Source organism: Emydura macquarii, unplaced genomic scaffold (genome assembly GCF_026122565.2).
Source record: "Emydura macquarii macquarii isolate MOO-44397 ecotype Brisbane River unplaced genomic scaffold, CSIRO-AGI_Emac_v2 contig_3506, whole genome shotgun sequence".
Taxonomy (NCBI): Eukaryota; Metazoa; Chordata; order Testudines; family Chelidae; genus Emydura; species Emydura macquarii.
In genome coordinates this window covers 6,005,534-6,031,770 of record NW_027133643.1, presented here as the reverse complement: position 1 = coordinate 6,031,770, position 26,237 = coordinate 6,005,534, and the positions used below count along the sequence as shown (strand labels likewise).

Genomic DNA, 26,237 nt, shown 5'->3' with positions numbered 1-26,237 from the left:
CGGGGAAACGGGAAAGTCGCCGTTTGGCGCATGCGTCTGCCGAACCCGTGGGCCGCGCGCGTCCTTCATTCATCAGCATGGCCAGCAGCGGAGGGAGGGGCTGAGCGAGTGGCCTGTCTGGCCGTCCGCTCTGAGCTCGAGGTGAGGCTGTGCCCGGCAGCGCCACGGCGCTCTCGTGGGGTTCGGGGGCAGGGCCGTCGCCCAGGTAACCGTGGCCGTCCCTGGCCTGTTGTGCAGCGCGCGGCCCCGCAGAGGCGGGGCTCGAGCCCGGGAGCGCCGCCAGCTCCAGCTGCGCAGGCTGCAGAGTCGCCGCTGGGCTGGCCGGAGAGGAGCCGCCGGGCCGGGCCGGTGGAAAGCGCTGCTCTGAATGGCTCGGCTCCGTGCGCAGGGGGCTGGGAGGAGCCGGCTCACTCCCGGCGGGCCGCGCTCCGTTGGGTGACACCCTCGCGGGGGGCTCGCTTGTCTCTGCAGCCGTGGGTCGGGGTGGGAGACCGTGTGGGCCGCCCGCCCGCCGTGTGTACGAACCAAGCTGGCTGCCGGCCGCCCCTCTCTCGTGCCAGCGAAGGTGGCCCTCCGCTGGGATGTTCCTCGGCTGAGGTAATTCGGATTGGTATCCGCACGCTCATGCTTTGTGTGCACGGCGCTCTGTCCCGCTGCAGGTTGGAGAGCGGCTCCTGCCTGGCCCTTGGGATGGAAGGGCTGCTAAGAAGATGGAAGGAAGTGCTTCCTGCCCTGACAACCCGGGTCCCCCAGCAACAGTATTGGTACAGGGCTCACCATGGGCCCCCGGGCGGAGTGAAGCGTTTGGGCCTGTCCCAGCTCTTTCAGCCGCTGAATCTAAAGGAGGACAGTCTGGCCGGGCTGGAGAGCAAACCCGGTGAGCTGATGTGCAAGAGCCAGAGGCTGATGATACAAACAGGGTTAATCTACCCCTCTAGCCCTGGCTGCTACTACTACATGCCCTACACCGTGCGAGCAATGGAGAAGCTCGTCAAGGTGATAGACCAAGAAATGCAGGCTATCGGAGGCCAAAAGGTAAATATGCCCAGTTTAAGTTCTGCAGCGCTCTGGAGAGCCAGCGGGCGGTGGGATTTAATGAGCGGAGAGCTCTTCCGACTTGCAGACAGACACAGCAAAGAGTACTGTCTAGGGCCAACTCACGAAGAGACCGTCACAGACCTGATCGCCTCCCAAGGGACCTTGTCCTACAAGCAGCTCCCACTCCTGCTGTATCAGATAACACGGAAGTTTCGAGACGAGCCCAAGCCCCGCTTCGGCTTGCTGCGCAGCAGGGAGTTTTACATGAAGGACATGTACACGTTCGACATCTCTGAGGAGGCTGCTCGCCAGACCTACAACATGGTGTGTGATGCCTACTGCAACGTGTTTAACAGATTGGGGTTCCACTTTGTCAAAGTGCAGGCAGATGCGGGCAGCATTGGGGGGAGCATGTCCCACGAGTTCCAGCTCCCTGCAAGCACTGGAGAAGACAGGCTGATGATCTGTTCAGACTGTAGTTTTTCAGCCAATGTGGAAACAATAGACCCTGACCAGACAGACTGCCCAGTTTGCAAGGGAAAACTGGCTGAGACCAAAGGGATTGAGATTGGGCATACGTTTTATCTGGGCACCAAGTACTCTTCTGTTTTTAATGTCACCATCCACACTGCCCAGAACAAACCTGTCCTAGCAGAAATGGGTTGCTATGGCTTGGGCATAACTCGGATTCTGGCTGCTTCTGTCGAGGTGCTTTCGACAGAAGACAGCATCCGTTGGCCAAACCTCATTGCACCTTACCAAGTCTGCCTCATTCCCCCTAAGAAAGGCAGCAGGGAAGAGATGGGTGGGGTGCTACTGGATAGTTTATATGATAGTATTATCGAAGCCGTGCCTCAGATTAAAGGGGATGTTGTGCTGGATGACAGGACTCAGTTGACCATTGGTAAAAGATTAAAAGATGCTAACAGACTTGGTTACCCATATGTTATAATAGCTGGAAAGAAAGTTTTCGATAACCCCCCTGAGTTTGAAGTTTGGAGTCAAAACACTGGAGAAATCATGTTCCTTACTAAAGAAGGTGTAATTGAATTGCTAAGTAAAGTACAAGTTCCCTGACATCCTAGTCTTTGGTCTGTGATTCTTGATGTTTTATCCATATCTAAATGTATCTAGTTCTCTCTCTAAGAATTACTGTTACAGGTGAAAGATTACTCTTGGTTGAGTGAAAGCTTCACATGTTGCCAGGAACTGAGGCTTGTTTGTATTAATTGCACGTATTTGGCTTGAAATCTACTCTATTTCAAAACATGAGTTAAAAGTACCTTCAGATCCTTCACCTGTCTGAGTCTGCCTGATAACTTCTGTGTCTTTACATACAGTCGTATTTCCTTGTTCTTTTGAATGGGTTTTCTCCCTCTGTTGGTGTGTAAAGAGCCCACGCAAACAGTGGGGGAAGCAATCATGGGTTTGATCCTGTCAAGACTTACACGTGCTTGCTTTTATGCACAGGAGTAGTCCCATGTTTTAGTGTAAATGCACATTCAGACCCTAGTAATCTGTACAGGGGCAACAATGAAACTAACCAGACACAGATTTGTCAAATGTACAAAGCAGACAAAGGGGAGAGGATGAGACTGATCTCTTTCAGGTGTAGCATTCTCACATCCTATTTAACAATAAGTTTAAAAAAAACTTCAGACAGATGTTTGTCCTTGTTTTTAGTTGACTGTGTTGTCCCTTTATTTTGAGTCCAAACGCTAACTCTGAAGGTTAATCTGAATACAGATTTAATTAAGCTTTACAAATACCTAAACTAGAAAGATAGCATTTATAGTGTTGTTTCTTCTTCAAAGTGCTTTCAAAATGTAAGAACATTGACATCAGTCACTTAGGCCCCAGTCTTGAACTCAGATTCAGGTGGGAGGACTGTGGCTCTTGCACGGAGCCTTGTTGACTTCAGTAGGATTCTGCAAAAGTCCCATCACAAGGGTCCAGTTGCAGGATCTTGACCTTAAATGCTACCAGATCCTTTCACTAGCTTCCCTCAGCCACCATCTCAAAAAATAGAAAACCAGGCAATTTTCAACTGTGTTGATTTGAATTTAGGAAATTATTGCAAAAACAACATGAAGGAATTCTGAAAAATTCCAGATCGTGTCAGACCTAAATGCTTCAGGGAATACTGTCACTCGGAGTGTTTGGTGGCCGAGGTAAACTGGGAAATGACAGTCCCGTTCAATCCCTTGGTCAGACACGCACAAACCAGTTTAAATATTCTGGTGTCACAGTCAATCTACCTGTTCTTGTATGTAAGATCTGACCACTGGGAAAAGATGTTTACATAGAGATTTTAGGAGTGTGGGTCTAATTCAAGATATCCTATGCAGGTTCCAAAGCTTTTAATATCCTTATTTCACACCCTGCTGTAAGTTAAGGATAAAAAAACCTAGAAACTCTGCTTAGTATCATTGGTTTTCTTTAAGAGTGAGGATTTTCTTATTCATAGTCCATAAAAATCTCCATCATAGGTAGGCTGTTTCCCTCATTGGAATTTGTGGGACTGGTGTGGGGAGAAGGATGATTTAAATGGCTGATAAGCTGAATGATTCAAGCAAGCATAAAAGACATTCAGCACATAAACACTTAAACCTTATTTTTCCCTGCCCAGAGATTGCCTATGGATGTACAGAGCATCTAACAATGTGATAAATGTCAAGTAGCCCAGCTTGCAGCTACTAAATAAACGGAGGGTTCTCAGGGTGCTGGGCGTCTGGTAGGTATCATCAACCATCATTTGTGGTCATGTCCAAGGACCGTTTCTGCACAGTCACTAATAACTTCTGCAAAGGGATCTAAGGCTATTTGGATCAGAGAAATAGCAGCCCTATCTCACACGTGTGCTACAGTGTTTTATGAATTCTCCAAACATGTTGTAATGAGGTGAGCCTCTCCCCCTTACATCACAATCAGGCTTTGGGCAGTCAGACCTAGTGATCAGAGTTAGGAATCAAGCCAAGGGTCACATCTGGAATAAGAGTCAGAAACCAGGGCAAGGATCAGGAGCACAGCAAAAGAGCAGTGCACAGGAGTGAGGCAGGAAGGCAAAGTCCAATGTTGCAGCCAGCCAAGAATTCATCCAGTTGCATGGACAACTTCTTGTGCCACCTCCTGGCTTGAGTAGCACAGCTGGAATGATCAGTGTAGCCAGGTGCTCCTGCAATAAGGAGACCTGTGTGTGGTGCCTCTGGTAGGGCCAGGGTTCCATTAGCCACTCAGCTCTAGTTACTACCAGACTCCTGGGAAGCAAAGGCTGCCTGGGGGTCCGCAGACCCAGGTTCAAGACCCATGGATCTTCACAGCTTGGCTATCGGGGCCACTTACTGCAATTCTGGTTAGAAGGATTCCAGAGTAGAGTGGGAGGCCAAGGATGTGTACCTCGAATGCAGGGCTGGTGCCTGAGCTGTAGGAACACACAGCAAGAGCTGGGCTGGATAGTTGGATACCCTCAGTAGCTTATAAATTGGCACATAAAAGACTTATGGAAGCATCTCCCCCCTCTTAGAGGCACATCCTCAGCTCTGTTCTGGCCCATTTGAGTTACTCTGTTGGTGCAAAGATGTAGAAATATTGACTGAAGTGGCCAGCTGAGTATTCACGTAGCTGATGGGGATAGGGGGAGAAGGGCTCTAGGCCCCCCCACCACCACATGCCCTGCATTATGAGGCTGCATTCTGGTGATTCCATAGCAGGCGTAACAACCCCTTGGGGATCATGGCAGCTGGCTGTGACAAGAGGGGCTCTGCTCTCCATACATGATGGCCCCCAGGGGAAGAAGGTCCTGCGCTGCGTGTATTTGAAATGCATATTTGAAATAAGAGCCTTAGCTTCTAGATGACACTAGTAAAGCCTTAGCTGGGTCTGAGAAGTCTGCTGAGCCCAGCTCACTGGATTGGCATGGGAGTGTAGCTGAAATTAGTGTGTGAAGAAGGGAGAGGCCAATAAGGTCCACATGCTGCCTCACTTTTCTGCAGGCCTTGTCACAGACGCCTTTCCAGGGCAGGAGATTGTGCTGTGGTTCTACCCCTTTCCAAGCTGAGAGTCTGAAACTTGCTGGCAGCAACAGCTAGGCCAGACACACAACATCGGGCTTGACTAAGGGTCTGTACAGTGGCGCTCTCAGCTGAGGACAGGGCTGTGAAAGGTTTCTTGATGCCCACCCTGCACTCTGCTGACTTCCCTGCAAATAAGAGTGTTTTCAGCGGAGCTGGAAGACGTTCTCGCCCTCCTCAGGGTTTTTGGCCCTTTATGCTCCATTGCCATTAGTGCCAATCCTGCTGCTGGACTTAACAAAATATTTATAATCTTTTCACTCTTTTTGTTCATTGTGTTTGACTATCAGTAAAGAATGTGGCATTGTCCTCTGCAAAAAATCCAATTTCAGTTGTCAGCAGGCAGGGCTGTGAGTTAGACATTTGAATCCCTACCGGGGGATGTATGTTGCTTAATCTCTTATTGAAGTCAATGCAAAGCAAAGCTAAAATGTGGGAGGAAGGGCTATGGTGGGGGAGGAGGTGTAATCGTAATCCTCACTTGATTGACTTAAACATCTGGCAGCAGATGCTGTAAAAAGGCTCTAAAATGCCACAGTTGAGAAACAAAAGGTTAGGGGTCAAATCTGCACTCCTCAACACCCACTAAAGTCCCTGGTATTGTCCTTTGTGTAGCTGAGAACAGAATTTGGACCTACCTTTGTGTTATAAAACTACAGTGAATCAGTCTTATGGGAGGATCTGAAAAATCTGTGCATCATTTTCCATTAGGCAGCTCATTCGTAAAATACAAAACAGTGGTTACTGAATGCATTAACCATTGCCCTGCAATTGCACTTCCAATGATCAGATAACTTTGTCTTACATACTTGCATTAATCTCTGATTTGACCGACGAATGCATCACCGCTCCCCTTAACATCTGATATAGGCCTTGAACTGTATCTTTGCACCCCAAAAGGTGCTTCCATTGCTGCTATTGAGATGACTATGGGGTGGGGAATAGGTCTGTTCCATGAGGAAAACAACATTTTTCTTCAGGTTGTTGTTTTGAACTCATTAAAAATGTTATAAATGAAACAATGGGGCAAAAACGGGTCCTACTTTTCAAACAAGCATCGCATCAAAGCATCATGACTTCCACATGAGGCAGAAATCAAGGAGACCTGATCTGCAGAGTTGCTGGGAACTAGCCAGCCCTTATTGACTCAACTGAAATGTTGTGTGCTCAGCACTCCTGAAAATCAGGCCCGGAGCTAATTTGGCACAATGTGGAGGAATCTCCTCCTTAAACAGAAGAAGTTGTCTCTAAAAAGAAAAATCCTGCTTAGGGAATGAACTAAGAGCTTCACAAAAATGCATAGAACTTAGATGTGAGTTTGCAGGTTCTCTTGGCTTTCAGACCCTCCTTGTTGGGGAGAAAGCTTGGTTTTTTTAAATTGTGGACAGATCTCCATTTGTCAGGGTAGTTGTAGTCGCCTTGCTGTTCAGCAGCGATTACCCTTGACAAGGACAAAGCAAACTGCACCGTCCTGTTATGTGCCAGTGCCATTTCTGTACTGAGGCCTTGTTTCTTCACTGTCTAGCGCCTTGTGTAGTCATTGACATCTGCTCAAGGTGGCTGTAAAATGCTTCCATCTGGCTTGGTCATTTTACATCACTCTGCCCGGGTGTCATTGACCACGCAAGGTGCTGGAGAATCAAGCCAGAGTTTCTTTCTTGCTGTCAGGAAGTTCCCAGCCCACTTTGCTTGATGGCTTCCCCAAATCCTCCCTGCTTTCACCCTCTTAGAGCCCACCCTGCTCCCTCCAGTGTCAATGGCTGGTGGTCAGTGGGAGCAGAATCCCAGTCTGTCAGGAGGAACAGCCCCCTGCTGGAGTCTTTCTGCATCTGTCACTCTCCAGCTTCAGTAAGGGCAGGTTTCTGGGGACTTTCACCTACATAGGGGGAGAGATTAACTTATTGTTGTCTTAGAAGAAGGTAGGCGCTCTCCACCCCCTCACTGTCTATAAACGAAATAGAAATGTTCATGTCCTGGCAGGTTTTTGCTGAATCGTTTCCCGTCTGGTCCTCAGAGCCTTTATTCTTGAGTCGGTTTTCATGGTTCTTTTCAAAGGTCTAATTTCCCCTTTCCCTGCCTTTCTCTCCTTCCCGATTTGAGCTGCCCTTTCCACTCGACAGGCCTACTGCATGGCCATATGTTTTCAGATCCACCCCTCTTCTGGCCCCCGCCTTGCCCAGAGATTCCCCATTCATTGGTGCTGAGGGAGTCTCCTTGGCGTATGACCCTATAACGCCAGGAGGATGTGGACTGCCATGGGCAGTTCTGCTCTGCAATCATGGCCTTACACACCAAGGTCAGGATTTGCTCCAAACTCATTATTAAGAAAGTCCATTAAATCCCATGCATGGGGAGAATTGCCTTGTTTCCATGGCATCTATGCTGTCATACCTCTCTATTGGGACAACTCCCCCCTGCCGGTGCATGATACAGTGACTGCTCCTTGTCAGTCTTACTCCATGCTTTCCTCTGCCATTGTTATCTCCTGAAAGAAGTTGAATCTACCCCTGACAGCTGTGAATGTCCAGCGTAGACAGGAAGTAATTGGATGTAGCGATTTCCTTCCTCCCTCTCAGTTAGGCCCACAAATGTGATCGGAGGGACCAGTTTTAAAGGTGCTTTTGGCAGGATTCAAAGTATGAATGGTTTGCTATATGCTAGGGGCCAGATCTTCATCTGGTGTAAACTAACATAGCTCCATCAGTGGAGTTACACCAATTTACACAAGCTAAGGATCTGTTTTTGAAGCATCTCCACTACAGTGTCAATCTATGGTTTAAAGGAGCTAAAGTGATTAATTCTAATGCCTGAGATGGTTAGATAAATACTGAATAAGAATATGTATGCTGTAAAAAGGAGTTCTCAAAGCCATCTGTAGAAAGACCTGTGACTGTTTCACTATCTCCTTTGAATGAATGGTGCTGCATCTCACTCGCTGAATCTGCCATTTTAATACTTCTTCTCAGTTGGAGGTGCATCTTGATATTGCAGAATAGGACAGAAAAATATCCACTTTTCCATTAGAGAGCATGGGAAATAAGCATTTCAGAGTAGGTGTAAAGTCCTCGATGTAGTCTACTCACTTCTGGTTCATTTAACACTTGTGTAAACTCTTGTTAATTTTTTGCAGTCCTATTCTGCATTTTTCCAGCTGTCAAATTAGCAGCCTCCTCTTTGATGGTTATGCATTATTTTTTAATATTATTCACAAGAATTTTTAGTGGTTTACATTTCTTTGTACTGCGAGTGATTTGAATAGTTTTTATAGCACTCTGGCATTTTCCTTAAAGCATCAGAAACTGGAGAAGCTGAACTCGCTGGTTTTTAGTTTGCTTTGGGCAAGATTTTATTTACTTTAAAAAAAAAAAATTATTTAGCCTGCTAGGTAAGAGAATTGGATGACACCTAGAAGACATCTTTAGGCTACAGAAAAGACAAAAGAAATTGAAAGCATGATTGTAAAGAATTTTGACCATAAATTCTCCCAAAACTAACTCTTCCTTTCCTTAGAAATAGGGCCAAATTCTGCTCTCATCTTATGCACACAGATGTCATTGGGGTTACACACCAGCACAGGGACTTCAGGCTCACAGATCTAATTGCAGGATTGAGGCCAAATCCATTGATTTCTATTGACACTTCATTGCTGTTACTCTGGATTTACTTTGGTGTAAATGGGGTCAGGGCATGTCACATAGGGTTTACTGCCAGCCCAGCTCTAAAATGCAACTTCTCTGAGCATCTACTTCCTACCTAATCTATAGTGTTTGTGGAAGATTTTATTTTTGTGTACCTCAAAGAACACAAACTGGATTGTTTTTAAAACAGCACTACTAACTGATTGCATGTGACCAGGACCATTATTGAGAAGTGAAATGGTGTATGTTTTAAAGGGAAATGAGCTGTTACGCAGAGCTGCACACCAGCTGGGCTGGATGGCTCCCTGAGGATTGATCCTCCTCCCACTGGAATCAAAAGAGCCTTTTGATTAATTTCATTGGACACTTACACTACAGCCAAGTCCGAGCTCTCGTGTTTCAGAGCTGGCTGCACTGTACTCTGTGTAAGGAGGCTGACGTGTTATAGTGCAGTCTCTTGTATGCGCAGCACTCTTCTGCACAGCAGGGGGTTGGGTTCAACGGCTCAGCTACAACAGTGCAGATGCAGCGTGGTAGCAGAGCAGGCTTGGCCTCTGCAGGCTCGGTTGTCACAGCATGTGTGCAGTACTGGGCTGGCTGTGATGCCGGTTTTATGCCTCAGTGCAGTGACTGTGGGGCTGGGGTTGCAGTCTGTTACCCCGCAGTGCACTGCGGGTCCAGGGTTGATAAAATGCATAGTCTTTGTGGGGGGCAGGATAGAGGATTGCTGAGCAAGGCTGGTGTCGCTCTAATACTGGTTTTGCTCTGAATGCAGCGTGTTGCGAAGACAGCGAAGACCCTTCTCTTAAAGATGGGATGCCACTACGAGTTCACCTCTGTTGAGAACGAGGGAGGCTGGGAGCTGCTCGCTAGCTCTGAGGAGCACCATCGTGGGGTTGGCCTGCTTGCAAGATGAGAGGCAAGAGCTTTGCGCTTGACAGATTTCCCCATCCTTCCCTTCTGCCAGTTTGCCCCCGCACCCGACTCACCTCCTCTGTAATAAGGGCATCTGTTTGCTCCCACAGAGCCATGGTCCACTACTCTTGCTGTGAGCTGTGGCGGATCTTGTACCTTCTGGTCCTATTCCTTGAACACGGTGATAAACAGCACAAGCTCATAGCGATGGTCTTCTTCATTGAGGTAGGAGTCATTGACTTGCATCTACTGTGGTACAAAAGAGCATGAGCTGCATCTTTCCCACACACTGCCCTTTTATCATCCTCACTTGTCATGTCTGAATTTGTGCCTCAATCCTGCAAGGTGTTCCTCATGATCTGACCACTGTGCTCATGCATAATCCCATTGACTTCAATGAAGCTCCATGCAGGTGTAGGCATCTACTCACGTGGAAAAACTTGAAGTATTGAGGCCTCATATCATAATTTTCTTTGGGACCGGGACAGCATCTTAACTAGTTTCAGTGAAGCGCCCGGCCCACATTTAGGCATCAAGCATTACAAAGTCCTGTCAGGCAAGTACTTGTAAGTACTTTATAGTAGTGTTCCATGGGTGCTTCAGATGAGTGGGAGGATTCAGAGGATCTGGTGGGGTGTAGGGGGGATGTTACAGGTGCTGTAGATGAGGGGAAAATGCAGAAGAGGGGTCTAGGAATGGTATTTCAGACAGCTGAATATTAGTATGCAAAGACCCCACTGTGCTGTGCATTTCTGGATATTAATGGTTTTTATGACAGCTCTATAGTTTCTGATCAATATTTCCTCTTTTATTTCAGCTCTTGAGGGCTTGACGCGACCCTGAGGCATCCGTATGCGTATTTAATGCTCAGGCCCGTGAACGAGTCCTGGCAGTTTTCTGGAAACTGAAGAATGGCCTGGTTTAGAAACACAAAAGCTCCCAAAGTCCATCTGCTATTCAAAATACCTCATCCAGGCTGTTCAATGCCCTCAACCTCTGGAAATTAGCTGCCAAGCAATAACAACCAGCTCAAAAAGAGAGACCAGCCTTATGCCCACTGAGCCACATACAGAGACAGCGCGACTCTGATGATTATTTTTCTGAACTTGGGCTACCTGCTTTGTGTTTTCCAGCCAGAAGGAAAATCAAAGGGACTTCGGAAGGGTCTTTAAGATGCCAGAGAAAGTGAAGTAACCATGGGCAATAAAGAACACCATGAGTTTATTGTGAACAAAGCCGGCCAGGCAATCTTGATTTTTTTTTTTTTTTTTTTTTTTTTTTGGAGCAGACATACAAAGTTGGTGTGTGCTGGCCACGTGAAATAGCCGGCTGTCAGACAGGGCCGGGCAGACAGTTTCTTGCCCGGTTGGTGGTTGAGAGCTTTGCTGACCTACACTGTTGGGTAGATTTCTCCTGTTCCAATGGAGAGTGGGGTGAGGGGGGCTTCACTCCAAGGCACTATCTGGACCTGACTCTGTGCAGGTGTTTTCCCCTCTGGATTTTCCACACTGGTCCCTGTGTGTGGGGGGCAGGGGACGTTCCCTCTCTTGGCTCCTGTCTCTGGGGCTGGGGGAGGCAGAGATGGAGCTGGCCCTGTGTGTGGGGATGGGGGGGGGAGAGGGGGTGTCTCTCAGCCCTGGCCCTAGGGGAAGGAGGGGAGCTGTGCCGGTCCCCCAGATGCTAGGTTTGTGTGAGGGGGCAGAGGGGAAACAGCCCCTCAGCCCTGGCCCCAGGGAGAAGGTGGGGGGTGACCCTGAGCCCGGGAGTTGGTGTGGCAGGGCAGGAGCCGGGGCAGGGCAGCTGGCCCGGGTGGGTTTGTCTAGGGGGGTGGGCTCAGCTGGCCTGGCTCCTGGCCGGGCGGGGAGCGGGGGCGGTCTCGGGGTTTGAACGGGGCGGAGCAGGCCCAGGCCCTAGTGGAAGCGCCGGGGGGCGGGCCGATGGCGCGGGGCGGAACGCAGGGCGCCGGGCCGGGCCGCGGGGGGAGCGGCGGCTGAGCGCACGGCACGGCACGTCAGCGAAGGGAAGGGAAGCGCGGCCGGGCCGGGCCGGGCCGAGCGAGAGCGGAGCGATGGCGGAGGAGGCCGAGGCGGCCCCCTGCTTCCTCGACAAATTCCAGAGCCAGCGCTACCCGGGGGCCTTCACCCCGGAGAGCTGGGAGCAGGTGCGGGCCGCTGGGCGGCGCGGCGCGGCGGGGCGAGGAGGGAGCTGGCCCTAGAGATGGGGTCCCGGGGGCCAGCCCTGGAGATGGGATGGGTGTGGGGGGCAGGCGGGTCTGGTCGCGGGGGAGGCGAGGAAGGCGCTGCCCTGGTGCTGAGCGGTGTGAGGAAGGCAGCGCCACTGGCCGCAGCTCTGTCTGCGGAGCTGTCCTTGTCCTGCCCCGCAGGGAAAAGATAAATCGTGTGTGGGATATTAAATACCCCATTGAAATGCTGGCGGGGAAACGCCTCACGTCTTTCTTTCAAATGGATCACGAACGAGGGGGTTCTTCTTCCCGAAAGGATGTGGGTGAGCTCTGAATGGCTTCTTCCCTTCATGCTTTTTAGTACTGGCTAGCTGGGCCCTCATGGGGTTGATGTGCTTGAAGAGAGTATTTTGCAAGACCATATTAATAAGGACTTAATGATTTCCAAAATGTGGACTTGATTCCAGTTGTGTGATTGTGTTTTCCACCCTGCCCTAATTGACAGGAGTTTGATGAGATCCCAATGTTTATGAAGAAATCCCCAGCTGAAATTGATCCTGAACAGAATCCTGCTTTGGCATGCCTTCAGTCAATCATTTTTGATGAGGATCTATCTCCTGAAGGTACTGCATAATTTCATGGAAATTTAAATCTCTGCTTTCATACCATAAATGATTATTGGTATTGCGCTACTGCTTTTTGGGGTTCTTTGGGATCCGAGGACTTAATTGTTTCTAGGCACGTGTGGAGGGTTCTGGACATCTGCTTCGTTTTGCATGGGCATTGGGTATTTAAGGGATGTTTGCATTTTGTAGGTATGCTAAGGTACATCATAAGCAGGGGCCATCTGTTGATTGCATTGCACAATGAAAGGTGTTTATGTTTTGTTTGTCTTTGCAGAGCAAGCAAACACCTATAAGAATGAGGGGAATGATTATTTCAAGGAAAAGAACTACAAGAAAGCTGTAATTTCATATTCTGAAGGGTTAAAAAAGAAATGCAGCGACCAAGATTTGAATGCTGTGCTTTATACTAACCGAGCTGCAGCACAGTTTTATCTGGGTAATGGACTATGTCCTATGTTGCATTTTATGTCTGGCATAGCTTCTTTGTAGCCAAAAATGAATAAATTGCTTTGCCTATTTCTACCATGTGTGTTGACTGTTACAAACTTTTAAAAGATTTTCAGATGATCAAGAACTGTCTCTGTGGCTCTGATAGAGAGCAGGTGGGTGAGGTAATATCTTTTATTGGTGAGAGAGAGAAACTATCAAGCTACACAGAGCTCTTCCTCAGGTCTGGGAACAGTACTCAGAGTGTCACAGCTAAATACAAGGTTGAACAGATAGTTAGCACATATTCTAAAGGGACCATTCAAGGTGAAGTGGCCATGTGGTTCTAACTCTTTTTGCAGGGAGGTCAAACCTTGAAGCTTCTGTTTTGCACATTGCTTTGGCCACATATCTTACATTTAGCAAAGTGCTTTGGGGAGAAGTGTGATGCACACAGGTTAATGCTGGGCTTCTCTGGGCTAATTCTTGGAGCTGCTTTGATGATAGTCTTGGCTTGGCAGTAACACTGTAAACTTGGGTAAGAGGTTACGTGGGGAAGGAGGACAGTGATAGAATTCTGGTTCTATAGTGAAGAGATAAGGAGACAGAGAACTATACATGTGCATCAGATTTTGGCTAGGCCTGTGTATTCTCATATGCCCCACTGAGATCCCTGCAACAAAACAAGGAAGTTATAAATATTGAGAACAAATCTGTTGTATGTTAAATATAGCAGTTTGTGCATTGTCTATCCTAGCTCATGTTACCCATCTTTCATTTTTCTGGGCACAAGATTTACCCCAAGCATTTATTTTTATTGTCATTTATGTGTTGCCTCCATCTGTAACTGTCTTGTGGTCATAGAGTATGCATTGTGCTGTGGCTGAACCTACTGATTTTTGTTGCCGTCAAGTCTATTTGGATTTTAGAAGTTGTTCATGTGAAATGTTTCAACCCAGGTTTTGCTTTGTGTAGGAAACTACCGGTCTGCTCTCAGTGATGTGATCACAGCAAGAAAGCTAAAACCCAACCATCTCAAAGCAATAATAAGAGGTAAAATTTTTAAAAACAAATGGATAATATGTCAGTATTTTGAAGTACAAAGGTAATTTAGAAATGTAAAACCCAGATTAACCAAGGGAAGTCACTTTATTTGGCAACACTACACTGTGTTCAAGGAGTATTTTACTCTGTGTAAAATAACACAATGATCATGGATGTTAAAGTTAACTAATCAAAAGACAAGGCTTCAAAATGCTACGAAAGGATAATTTGTTACAATACCATTCCTGTGGATAGACTATCAGATTTTTTTATTTTGTTTGAGTAAATTTACCTTTTATAAATTAATTTCTATTTTATGTATTTTTGTTTATCTACCTTGAATGGCTGATAGTCTGTAATGCACTTCTGCTTATCGCTGTGTTCTCTGCATGAAAGCAAATCAGTTACTGAGGTGTTTTGTCTTGCTTAGAATACAATGGGGGGGAAGAAATCCCTTCCTGACTCCTGAAGAATGAACTTTCAGGGACATAAGACATAAACCAGAAAGGATTCCTATGGCTGCCAAACTCTGCCCCCCACCATCACAAGCCACCTGTCATACTATCCCACTCAGAAATTTGTCCAGCTCTCTCTGAATTGGGTTTAAGTTGTTTGCCCCCCAGCTCCTATAGGGAGGCTGTTCCAGAACTTCATTCCTCTGATGGTGAGACCCCTACTTCTAATGTCCAGCCTGAATTTGTTCATGGCCAGTTTATACCCATTTGTTCTCGTGTCAGCATTGTCCTTTAGCTTAAATAGCTCTTTATTCCCCTGATTATAGAGGACAATCCTATCCCCTCTCAGCCGCCTTTTTGCTAGGTTGAGTCTCTTCCAGTCTCCACTCATAAAATAGGCCCTCCTTTCCCTGGATCTCCTAGTAGCTCTTCTCTGCACCTGTTCCTGTTTAAATTAATATTTCTTTGAACATGGGTGACCAGAACTGTACACAATATTCCAAATGAGGTCTTACCACCCAGGTCTCTTGTGCCTTGTGTTGGTCTGACTGATGAGCACCCTACCAGGAATTATTCTTATTAGACCCTTAGGGAATGACCTTGTACTTTGTACTATTGAATTTCATCCCATTTCTGTTACTTCGGTCTTTAAGGTCTCTTCCTAGAAGAGACGGGTCTTAAATCTTGAATAAAATAAAGCTCCAAAAGGTTATTGCTGCAATTTAAATTTAAAGTTGTTATATAGACACATAACTCTATTCATTTCTGTGGCGATACACCATTGGAGAATTTGCCAATGTTCAAAGACTTCTGTTTCGCTTATCTCCTTGCTACCCCTGCTGAAATCCTATCATTCACCCTGATTCTGTGAAAGCAAGCTAGCAAGCATACTGTTTACTACTTTAAATAGCCCCATTGAAGTCATTAAACCTCATCGTTGTGCTTGTTTATATTGAGAGACATATTGACCACTCTCTGTATAAATAGGTTTATATGCTGGTCCTGTGTCCGAATTTTACAAATGTAATTCTTACAGGAGCTTTGTGTCATTTGGAGTTAAAGAATTTCCCTGAAGCAGTGGCATGGTGTGAGGAGGGTCTGAGGATAGATTCGAAGGAGAAGAAACTTGTGGAACTAAGAGCCAAAGCTGACAGATTAAAGGTGAAAAGCAAAACAAAACCTGACCTTGGCAGTTACCATGCCAGATCAGACCACTAGTCCATTACCCCACCTCATGTTTGGGAAGCACTTTGGCATCCTCAGATGGAAGGCACTTTATAAATGCTAATTGTCAGGTTTTTCCAGAGGGTGCTACAGTTTCTGTCCAGTAGGATCTAAAGATCATGGAAGATTGACTGGATGACGGGTCTCTTCCAGTCTTTACATTTTGAGTATTGATCTTGTCCAAATTCAGTGTATCCAATTTTACAGCTAGTGGAGCCAGCATCACTGTAACTAAGAAGGGACGTGGTGCCTTATTGGAGACCAAACTACTTATTTTGGTGTTGGTTTTGGAGGGAAAGAAATGAACCTCTTAAATCACCATTGTCAGAAATTAGCCTACTGTTTTCTCAGAATGAGAGTGCTTCCTCCCATCCCTGAAAGGTATAGTCTGCTGGTTAGAGCAAGGGACTTAAACCCTGGAGTCCAGGGTCCATTTCTGTGTGTCTCACTGTCCGTTGTGTGATCTTGGACATGGAATGAGCATAATTTTATCTTCTTTACCCTTTTGTTAAACGGGGGTAACAACATTTGCCTCCCTCACAGGGGATGTAGGAGGTTTAATTAATGGTTGTAGAGAGCTTTGAGCTTGGAAGAAAGGTGCTATATAAGGACAAAGTGTGAATAAAAAACTAACACCAAAAATCACATAGCATATCCATGAAATGGAATTGAATAGCGATTCCTAGCTATGTCATTGTGAAGAGATGCAGTGAGAGGAACCATAATTTTTTTGGTGACCCAAATTGGTTTTGTAGCTTCCCAGTAAAATAGACACTCAGACTATAAGGTCAGAAGAGATCATTATGATCATCTATTCTGACCTCCTGCACAACACAGGCCACAGAACTTCACCCACCCACTCCTGTAATAGACCCCTAGCCTAAGACTGAGTTATTGAAGTCCTCAAATAATGATTTAAAGACTTCAATGTACAAAGAATCCACCAGCAAGTGACCTGGGCCCCATGCTACAGAGGAAGGTGAAAAACCCCCAGGGTCTAAGTAATATGAGGGATGTTGACTTACTTCACGTGATTGTTATGCAAACTTGTCTTGCATGCAGCGAGCTGAACAGCGGGATGTAAGGAAAGCAAAACTGAAGGAGAAGAAGGAACAGTCTCAAAAGGAGGTCTTACACACTGCTATAAAGGTACGTGCCCTAGATGTGTTTAGAGTTCTCTTTTAAAAGTTGTCTCTTTGAAAAGTTCTTCATATGTAGATATTCAAGTGACTAAACTTTGATTTGAGGTCATGTTCTCAAATTGATTCTTTCTTTCAACATAGGAAAGGAATATCAAGCTGTTTCTAGAGGCCTCTGAGAAGGAAGATGAAATATCAGATGGTCTGGCTGACATGTGCTTAAATGGATTCAGTTCTGACAGTGCCATGGGCACAAAGGTCTACTTAGATGAGAATGGAAATCTAAACTGGCCCGTGCTCTTCCTGTATCCCGAATATGGGCAAACGGACTTCATCTCAACTTTTCACGAGGACTCCAGGTGATTTCTATTTAATGTGAAGTAATGATTGTATAGATGTACAGAGATTGTATTACATTCTATTTCATTACAGAAATAATACGAGACTTCCAAATGTGTTCAAAGTAGTTAAGGGCCAAAATCCAGCTTTTATGAGTTCATTAGTGGGGAGGAGCTTGGAATAGCTGCTGATAGTGCTGTGAAGGTTTACCAGGATGAGTCCTGAATAGGTCCATTACAGGTTCTCAAACATATATCAATGAAAACTTTATACCACATACATTGCAAGAAAACTATTTTAGGAATTAATCAGGAAAGTGTTTTGAAACCCTCCAGCTGTAAAGCCTTGTGACTTAGGTACCAGGAGTCCAGCTGTGCAGGTCTCAAAGGAAGAGAGAAGTTAAAGCTGATAAATATAAAACACCTTCAAAAATGACCTAAAATTGTCCTGTTAACGCAAGGCTAGAAGTGAGCGCTGCATCACATTGGAAAGGGAAACTCCCCTTCTCTTAGTATCAGCTTTAGTTTCTAGCCCTAAAGGGTTACAAGGTAATGGACTTGAAATTCATAACACTTTATGGTGGAATGTGTATTAACCAAATGTAACATTAATAGATTATTTTTTGTTTTTAAATTGTAGAGCATCTGGGTAGGTAAGGGGTCTTAACGTTGTCCTACAACGTTGGCCAGCAAGAGCATTGTACTGTGTTCCAGACCCAAGAAAGTGAAAGTGATTCTGACAAACCAGAGCAGTTTCACTATCTAAACTGACTGTAATGCAAACATAAACAAGCAGCATAAAACAATGACATGTTAATTAGATTTTGAAAGTTTCATTCTAATCTAAGGCCTTATTAGTAACACACAGAGGGAAAATCAATTTTAAATAAATATACAACATTTATCTTGGCAGCATCCCTTGAAACACTAAAATCAAAGGTTAATGTCACTTTCTGCTGCACTGTGTAGGTTGTTAATGAACGTGTGTTTAAAGCAAAGTATAAATTTCAGTATGTGAGGAGTATGTGTGTGAAACTTAAATTGACCTGAACATATACAAATAATTAGCTTTGAAACTAATGTTTAATCTCTTACTACTGTAATCTTTACCATCATTCAAATTTACATGTATGAATTAATGGAGTTGAACTAGTAGATTTATTAGCATGGATTATAGTACCTACTGAATGCTGTGACTAGGAAAATAACAAGATCCACTTTGGCTTTTAGATTTATTGATCATATACTGGTGATGTTTGCTGATTTACCTCCTTGGGATTTGGAAAGTAAATATCATCCCAGCAACCTAGAGGTAGGAAATTGGATTTTCTTTCCATTTTATGTTTCAGATGTACGTTGTCTTTTTAGGGTTTTTTTTGTTTGTTTGTTTTTTAGTTGGTTTCTATAATAAGCAGCTTACTAAGTATATAAACCCTGTAACAGTTTTGTTTAGCATGCCTTTATGTGAAATAAGGATGAGGGCTGCACATTCATTCATACATTCCCAGGCTAGAAAGCTTCCTAAATTTCCTGTAGTTGTGAGAAATACACAAAGCTGTTTAAATTAAGAATGTGAAAATTCTTCTCTCTCTCACTCTTACTTTGGATTTATATTTTTATTATGAGGTATTTTATTGCCTGGATTCCCATGTATGTAATAAGCAAGAATTAGACCAGTAGGTTGTTAGTCTGTTAATTTTTTAATCCATAATTTAGTGAAAAGTGTTCAGAATAATCTGTACACTAATACATGGTAGAAAAGCATAGGGCTAATTGTTAGAATTAAGAATCTTAGATCTGAGTTGGATGCTGTTGTGTGTGGAGACTTGATGAGATTAACCATTTAAATAAAGAATGTAAATAGCTTGTGACTACACTTAAATTTTCAGTATATTCCAATATGAATTGCTCCCATACAAGTATGTGGGATAGTTATTTCCCACTCGAGTTTCATATCCACCAGGCAGTATTGATGACCCTTGGTGCACTGAGCAGCCTTTTCCAAAACCACGATACTTTCTCAGGCACTACTTTATCAGGATAGACATTTTGTTGAAAACTGCCAAGATGCATATGCAATCTAAAGGGGCTTAAATATATTGGGACTTGGGATGAGTTTTGTTTTAGACCTAACTGGTGTAATAGGCTAAATGTATCCCTTGGGAAACTATAATGAAGTTGCACCAGGGATGAATGTAGCCTGTTTTTAAAAAGTGATCCCAAGGCTTTGATTGCTTGTCAATGAAATGATGAGGTTATGGGAGAGTACTTCACATTCTTCTGCAACTGTTGTTTGGCTGGAGACAGTTTTATGCATGGGCAGTTGTAACAGGTCAAATCTATATTGGTTAATATAGGGAAAACTGTGTAGATAAAAGCCTGGCATCTAAAAAAAACAAGCAGTTGAAAGGTTTCTACCTCTCTGGATTTTTTCCCCACACTTCTGCTAGTCCCCTTTAGGTAACTGAAGCTCTAAGAACTTCATGGTACAGACGTTTTAGAGACTAGAGGAGACACATGCAAATGCTCTGTTGCATAACCATGTGTGTGATCATGATGAATCTTTCAGCAGGTTTTTAGCTAGTGTTCCTGATAGACTGGTGAGCAAGCCAGAGGTATCTTAAATATTCACCTTGTGCCAAATTTTATCCAGCTTTATTTTGAAGATGAAGCAAGAGAAGAAATGTACCAGGTGAACACAGAAAACACACTGCTACAAGTGCTGCAGCACCAAAGGTGAGAGAGTGGCCTGGAACAGCATTTTGTTTGTTCATCTGCAGTGTGAGAACTAGTCATGTTCTCTATGTAAAATTCAGGTGTCTCCTATACAGGGTTAAATGGCTTTTTAAAAAACAAATCACACTTCCCAGTCAGGTTCTTGGTATCCATAAGCAGGGGAGGTAGAAACCACAAGAGAGGGAGAGAGTGCTAGTTTTCTGTTCTGCATCTATAGTGAGTGTTTGTTTGAAAAAGAAGAAACAGCATAAAGCTAACTCTATGCCACTTAACCTAACACCTCAGTGGGTTACATGAGAACTGCACAGTCTTTGCACTGCTGTTTTTGCTCAGACACACACACGGCTATTAATGCTATTTCCTAGCACTTTGTTAACAAAAAAAAATAAGTGCATGGGTCTCAGTGGAGTGAGTGTATTGAAGGAATCAAGTGTCTGGTACTGTTTAAAAATGGCCTTATCTACATGAGCAGCCCATAGCTGACAACCCAGTGAGATACAGAAAAACCACATACTGATAAAGAAACTGAATTTAGCTGCTAAGATGCTGACAGGCTGACCTAACCCTCAGTGTAAAATAACAAAAAATAGCATGTGCCTTTAGATTTAAAAGAAGCTACCCTCTGTAGGTGGGAAGGAAGGAATACTCTGTTGCTTGTATAATTGAGTCAGCATAACACTTCTTTTATAGCGAGAGATCTTGCTGCAAAGCCTTAACAAATCAGTCACCAACAAAAACTCAGATATGGAATCTTGATGTTCAGGAGTGTATCTTAACTACCATTCCATAAAACTCATCCGCATGTATGATCCTTGCCACTAACCTGGCCTGTTGCCGCTTCATATTGGCAGGATGAATCCAACGTTCAGTGTGACAAGACTATCTTAATTTTAATTAGAAAAGTTGTGGAGAGAGGAATCAGTTCATAAAACATTCTCCTCATACAGGTACAGACATCAATATAGCAGGCTTTGCTAATTCAGCAAAAAATTCTTGCTATCAGCCCTTCTAAAGCCAATTTTTTTTTTTAATTGTTGAAGTGGGTCCAAAGCTTTCGCTCTATATGACATTGGGGAGAAATGAGGCAGACTAATGACTTTTTTTGTGTTCATTGCAGGTACTTTGTAAAGGCTGGGTCGCCTTCTTTTTTGGTTTTAGTAAAGCATTCTCCTTTTTCTGAGAACTACTTTTTTGGCAAGAAGGTACATCGACTAAAATGAGGAAGCAAGGACACGCATAAAGGGACAAGAGAAACCCTCGCTGTGGGCTGTATTTGTTCCTATCTGTTGATATGAACAATCAGTCTTTTGCTTATATATATTAATAATTTTTTTTACTCCAGTCAAATAAACTTAACCACTAATGGACCTTTGTCATACAATGCTTGCAGATGCAAAACTCCCGCTGGAACAAAGTCACTGAATTCTGAATGGACAGGGACTGAAGTTTGATTTTTTCCTCCAAATATATAAATTTATAATAGTCTTGTTTGGAGAACCATTTCTCTAATATTTGTTCCCTTAAGCCTTGAGCGGTCTGTGAATGGCAGCTGTGCCCATGTGCCAAACCTTAATTATAGATGAAGTGACATCAATTTTCAGTGTACTTGCATTGTGGAGGAGTGAAGAATTCCACTGCTGACTTCCTTCTTCACTGGAATGGCTGCAGTAACTGGTTTTGAAGTCAGTAGATCTGGGGTGTCCTTTAGCAGCACTGGATGACTCTGCTCCTGGCCAGTGGATTAATGCAGTCAAATCAATACAGCAGCAGTTCACTCTCTAATGCACTGTGCTATTGAACGAAGGAATGCAAAGTTCTTTGTCAAGAGCAGTACATTGTACTGACCTTTCATTACCATTTCGTATTGTCTGATGTAGATTGCAAATAAATATGTTTTATTTTAAGTAGACAGGTTGGTGCCTAGTGAATCAGACAGGACCATTTTCCTTACTGTATTCCTGAAAGGTATATTCAAGCAGATATATTCAAGCAAATAACATACCAGTAGCTTTAAAGTGAGGGAACAACCTCATATGTCTCAGTAAGTGGTAGTCACACGTGGTTAACACCAAGTGAATTGTGATTCCACAACAGCAGAATGTGCTATAGCTTCTAAGTTTTTTTTAATTTAAAAAAAAAAAAATTGTTCTAATTTAGAGATCTCTGATCTCCCCACTCCCAGAGCTACAGTGATTAATAGCAAGTGGAAAAACATACTGCATTTGTAGTCAAACTAATACATTGGCCATTAAAAACAATTCAGCTTCTATTAGAAGCAAATATAACTTTTATCAAAAAGGATCTAGCCCCCTCTTAAGAAGACTGTCAAGATGTTGTCATTTCTCACATCGACTGAATTAAACCTAGCAGGTCTAAGCAACTGTACCATAACGCTACTTTACAGCTACATAGTATCCCACTGTGCATAAAGAGTACACCCCTTTTACAGGAGAGAACAAGGGGAGAGGTCAGTAAGTATAGGGGAAGAGAAAACAGATCACCCGACTTCCTGCTCTACCCACACAATCATACTGCCTTTCGATAATCCCAATAATTAATAGCTAATAAAAGGGTTTGGAGTTAGTCTGACCAGCTATCAGTACTGGTTAGTGGAATGACTTTTGCTCGGGGCTACAGCTATTAGTATTTTAATTTTGTTTACTCAATCAAAGTATTGTCAATAAACAGAACAGGCCCATTTTACGGTAAGGGACATTAAGACAAGGTGACATGTTCATAAGTCAACAGGTAACTTTTGCTTCCTATAGAGCCTACTGTTCGTACTCATACGCCCAGTTATTTAGATACAGTATAAGGTTCTGGTGTAATCCAAAATTAGTTATTTGGTTAAGAGAACCTGTTTGCCCATTTTGAAAAAAATCTTTGGTCTTTTCTGTGCTGAAGTGAACACACTGGAGGCATCCTAAATGGATAGCTTGATCGACTAAGCTTTCCATGTACCAAAGATGCCTTCATCCGTAAATCAATAGTACAAAGTATGTGTGCTGACTACATCAATCAGGCACTGCTCTTACAGAAAAGATCAGCAACCTGTCATCAAAACACAAGATCACAGGAAGTTTGGAAGCTTCCTTGACTCTTCCCTTTTAAAAAATCTTTGGCCTGCTGCCCATTTAAGCCTTCCCAGGATTTCTTCCCATAGCAGCTGGGCTACAAACCATTTTCAGCCCCTTTCAGAGGCAGTGTGAGATCCAGAGTCTGCTTTGACTAACTCCACATAAGGTAGGCCAAGCCACCTGAGCGGTACTGCAGAGAGCAGCAACAATGCAGAAGGAATCAACTGATGAGGAATAGCCTAAAAACCAGGCATGTATTGGTTGGCTAAAAAAGATAGCTGAGGGTTGGGGTGAGTACCACTTCAAATATTCCCTGGGCAGCAACCATTCATTAACCCTAAGTAATGAGCCGCTTCGTAGCAACTAGTGTGATGGGTCATTACTATAGAATATTCCGAGAGGAACAATTAGATGTAATGTGATCAGCTACAGGCTAGGTTTCCAAACAGGAAGGATCAATGAAACTATAGATTACTGGCCCAGAGGAAGTAAGGAATCTGTTTATCTGCCGATACTGAAGCCCATATGATCCAAAGTGTCAGGAATGTTCTGTAGTGAGGCACGGGCTGGTGAAGCTAATACATCTTTTTCCAAATCTTAAATTCTGGCCGTGCAAACGTTGAACACCTCTTCAGGTTAAAATTGCCGTTTTCATTTACAGTGTGGAACGGGGGGCAGCCATGTAGGACAGACTCAAGCCATTGCACACAATGCCACACAGGTGCTGCTGGGCTAGAGCATCAACTGGCTAGACACTTTCTTGTATTTTGGGTCCAATTCACATGGCTTTAGCATAGGTTTTGTTTGAAAAGGGGCCAATAGCCTGCCCGAGACCATAGCTCTGCTCAGGGTCTATGCTACTGTGTCAGTGCCATGTCTGCTATGACATCTGAAGTCATCTGTCCAAACCTCTAGGCATTTCTGTGCCGCCAAGTGGCAGAATGGAAGATTGTGATCAGCAAGAGAAAGAGACAAGCCATGAACATTTAATGCAAATCAGTGTAAATGCAGCCCCTCCTTAAAGCCTTCCTTCCCAACAGTTACAAGAGTCTCTAAAAGCTTGCAAGCCTAATGGGCTTCTCTTCCAACCACCTATGTGTGAGTCTCACCTGCAGTTGCTAGAAATAATGAAACCATGTAACAGAACTTCGCAACAGCCTGCCCCTGACACAACTGTTAGCTGTAAGCAAACCTCCTTTAACATTTTAAACAGGAAACTGGTTTCTCCCTCGTTAAGGAGTTAACTGGGATGATGCACAGCAAATACAGTCAGGTTAAAGAACACGTAAGCAGAGCTGATATGGACATAATAGGGGAAGAGACCATTTTAAAGGAAGCCAAAGGTGTGCTAATGGAGCTTGCTGCCTGTCAAAACCTGCAGGGACAGCAGGGAAACAGTTATTCTACTGTGAATCGGAAAGGTGTTAGCTGGAGCATACTAGAGAATAAAGTATTTCTACTTACCCAAAGAACAAGTGCAGTATGGGCAGCCCCACATTACTGAGGCAAGATCAGCTCTAGAAATGAGATGGCCATTCAGTCTCCGTACTCATTCAGTGTTTGGCCAAATAGCACCAGCTGTACATTCAGGCTGGCCTGAGATCGCTAACTCGCTAACCACAGAGGCACACAGGCCACTGGCAGGTGGTAATGACTTTCAGACACTATTGATTCAGGCTGGATTCAAACTGGGGCCGTGCAGATAAAAAGCTTCATAGCCTGCTATAAGTCTCCATAGGCAAGCCTCCACGTTCTATGACTGTCTTCCTCTGAATCGAAACTTTCATTATTAAAGCTAAAGATTGAGTTTGTCTATCAGATTAAAATTCCACTTTCCAGCAGTCAGGGTTAGTGACTGATAACCAACCACAGTCAGAATGGTGGGGTTTTAGGATTAGGGTTAGATAGCATGACCTGCAAGGAGTAGGTATGCAGATCTTACACAAATGAGAAGACTGACAATCCCAGCCTTCTGGTGATGTGCGTTCTCTTGGCCCACTGGTTTGAGAGAAGTAGGGCCTTGAGGAAGGGATACTCAAGTGTTGACCTAAGCTTTACTCCCCCTGAAGGCAATGAAAGTTGAGTTCAGTCAAAGCAGCCTCCTGCCCTTCACTATATTCACTGCACTATGAGTGTCAGACCCTGGTTACAACCAGCCAAGTGCTATCATCAGCCAACATGGCAAATGCAAGCTCCATCAGAAAAATTTGTGAGCAGCAAGAGTCAAGATGGAAGCCAGGCAGCATGGCAGGGTGGTGTAATGGACAGGCACTGCCCTGGGAGTCAAGAGACAGCGATTCTATTCCTAGCTCTTTCACTGTCCTGCTGTGTGACATTAAGCAAGTCACTTCACTTCGCTATGCCTCCATTCCCTGCCACACTTTGCCTTGTCTAGTTAGATGGTAAGCTCTTCAGGTCTGGGGCCATCTCAGCTATTTATACAATGTGTAGTGCAATGGGACTCCAATTTCTGTGTGGGCTTCTAGACACATAACGTATAAGAGTGGATAATAAAATGCACCATACCAGATATAAAAGCGACCCAGCTCCACATTCCCCAGAAGGCTGAAAGGACAATTCAAGTGCAGCGTTTTCACTAGGTTGAGGGCTCGGCATCTGCTGGCGTGCTACTTAAAGAGGCAAAGATGGTCAGTGTCAGCCAGCGTTCTTAACTCAGGGTCGCACAGCTGCCACCTGGTTTATCATCAAGCTGTTGTTGCGGTCTTCAGGCTGTTCACAAAGCCAAGGCAAAAACCCAGGAATGTGATTTGGTTTCATACAAGCTTTTTATTAAATGAGGCAAATCTCATCACAGCTATAATACCAGATTGCTGTAGCATGCCTAACGATTTTCTCTCCAAGCGGAGTGAAGTTTTCTTTTTGCTTTTACTCCTCACAACCATATGGAGGCTATTAAATCCCTGCTGGAATTACTGAAGGAATTAAGTAAAACAGATCAGCTACTGAAGGGCCCAAGACACACAGTTTAGAACTGGAGCTGAATGCTAAACACATTCAGACTCAGCTCTTATTTACCACAGAGTTAATCTTGATTCTAATTAGTTTGCGAGAGAGATCATTGGGATAGCTCACTGAGCTAGTAACAGCCCAACATGCTACCATACTGGCACTCAGTGGTCAAGTTTGAGGGTGACTAACTGGCCAGGGAGTTAACTGGGCGAGCTAGAGAAATAACATTTGTGACCTCTAGGCAGAAAGTGCATGTCGTGGCCAGAGAGCGGTTAGTCTACGGGATGCCGGAACGATTTTTATAACGGGGGGGATGATGGAACCTGTGTATTTGGTGTTTGTTATTACTCCTTCGAGCC

General features: G+C 44.5%; 2 protein-coding genes across 4 annotated transcripts; both read left to right on the top strand.

Moving 5' to 3' along the window:
- Positions 1 to 12: 12 nt before the first annotated feature.
- Positions 13 to 3,485, top strand: PARS2 (prolyl-tRNA synthetase 2, mitochondrial). 2 transcript variants are annotated; one of them, XM_067535424.1, is made up of 2 exons: positions 13 to 141; positions 660 to 3,485. In XM_067535424.1, exon 2 carries the CDS (start codon positions 691 to 693, stop codon positions 2,113 to 2,115), a length of 1,425 nt encoding a protein of 474 aa, XP_067391525.1. In that variant the 5' UTR covers positions 13 to 141; positions 660 to 690; the 3' UTR covers positions 2,116 to 3,485. The 2 variants fall into 2 exon arrangements, with proteins under 2 accessions (XP_067391525.1, XP_067391526.1); XM_067535425.1 differs by having other exon boundaries at positions 96 to 205.
- TTC4 (tetratricopeptide repeat domain 4) lies at positions 56 to 21,740 on the top strand. 2 transcript variants are annotated; one of them, XM_067535426.1, is made up of 13 exons: positions 56 to 141; positions 9,522 to 9,665; positions 9,772 to 9,886; positions 10,479 to 11,822; positions 12,349 to 12,466; positions 12,744 to 12,905; positions 13,871 to 13,948; positions 15,431 to 15,555; positions 16,681 to 16,767; positions 16,902 to 17,116; positions 18,326 to 18,407; positions 19,749 to 19,831; positions 20,949 to 21,740. In XM_067535426.1, the coding sequence occupies exons 4-13, from the start codon at positions 11,730 to 11,732 to the stop codon at positions 21,049 to 21,051; spliced, it is 1,146 nt and encodes a 381-aa protein (XP_067391527.1). In that variant the 5' UTR covers positions 56 to 141; positions 9,522 to 9,665; positions 9,772 to 9,886; positions 10,479 to 11,729; the 3' UTR covers positions 21,052 to 21,740. The 2 variants fall into 2 exon arrangements, with proteins under 2 accessions (XP_067391527.1, XP_067391528.1); XM_067535427.1 differs by lacking the exon at positions 56 to 141 and adding an exon at positions 1,234 to 1,362.
- The last annotated feature ends 4,497 nt before the right edge of the window (positions 21,741 to 26,237 follow it).

Excerpts from the sequence above, each read along its gene's own strand:
- TTC4 (XM_067535426.1), top strand. The coding sequence starts at position 11,730 with ATGGCGGAGGAGGCCGAGGCGGCCCCCTGCTTCCTCGACAAATTCCAG. Across the intron at positions 11,823-12,348 it reads CCCCGGAGAGCTGGGAGCAG|GAGTTTGATGAGATCCCAAT; the intron begins GTGCGGGCCGCT and ends CCTAATTGACAG. Across the intron at positions 18,408-19,748 it reads ATCATCCCAGCAACCTAGAG|CTTTATTTTGAAGATGAAGC; the intron begins GTAGGAAATTGG and ends AATTTTATCCAG.
- PARS2 (XM_067535424.1), top strand. The coding sequence starts at position 691 with ATGGAAGGGCTGCTAAGAAGATGGAAGGAAGTGCTTCCTGCCCTGACA.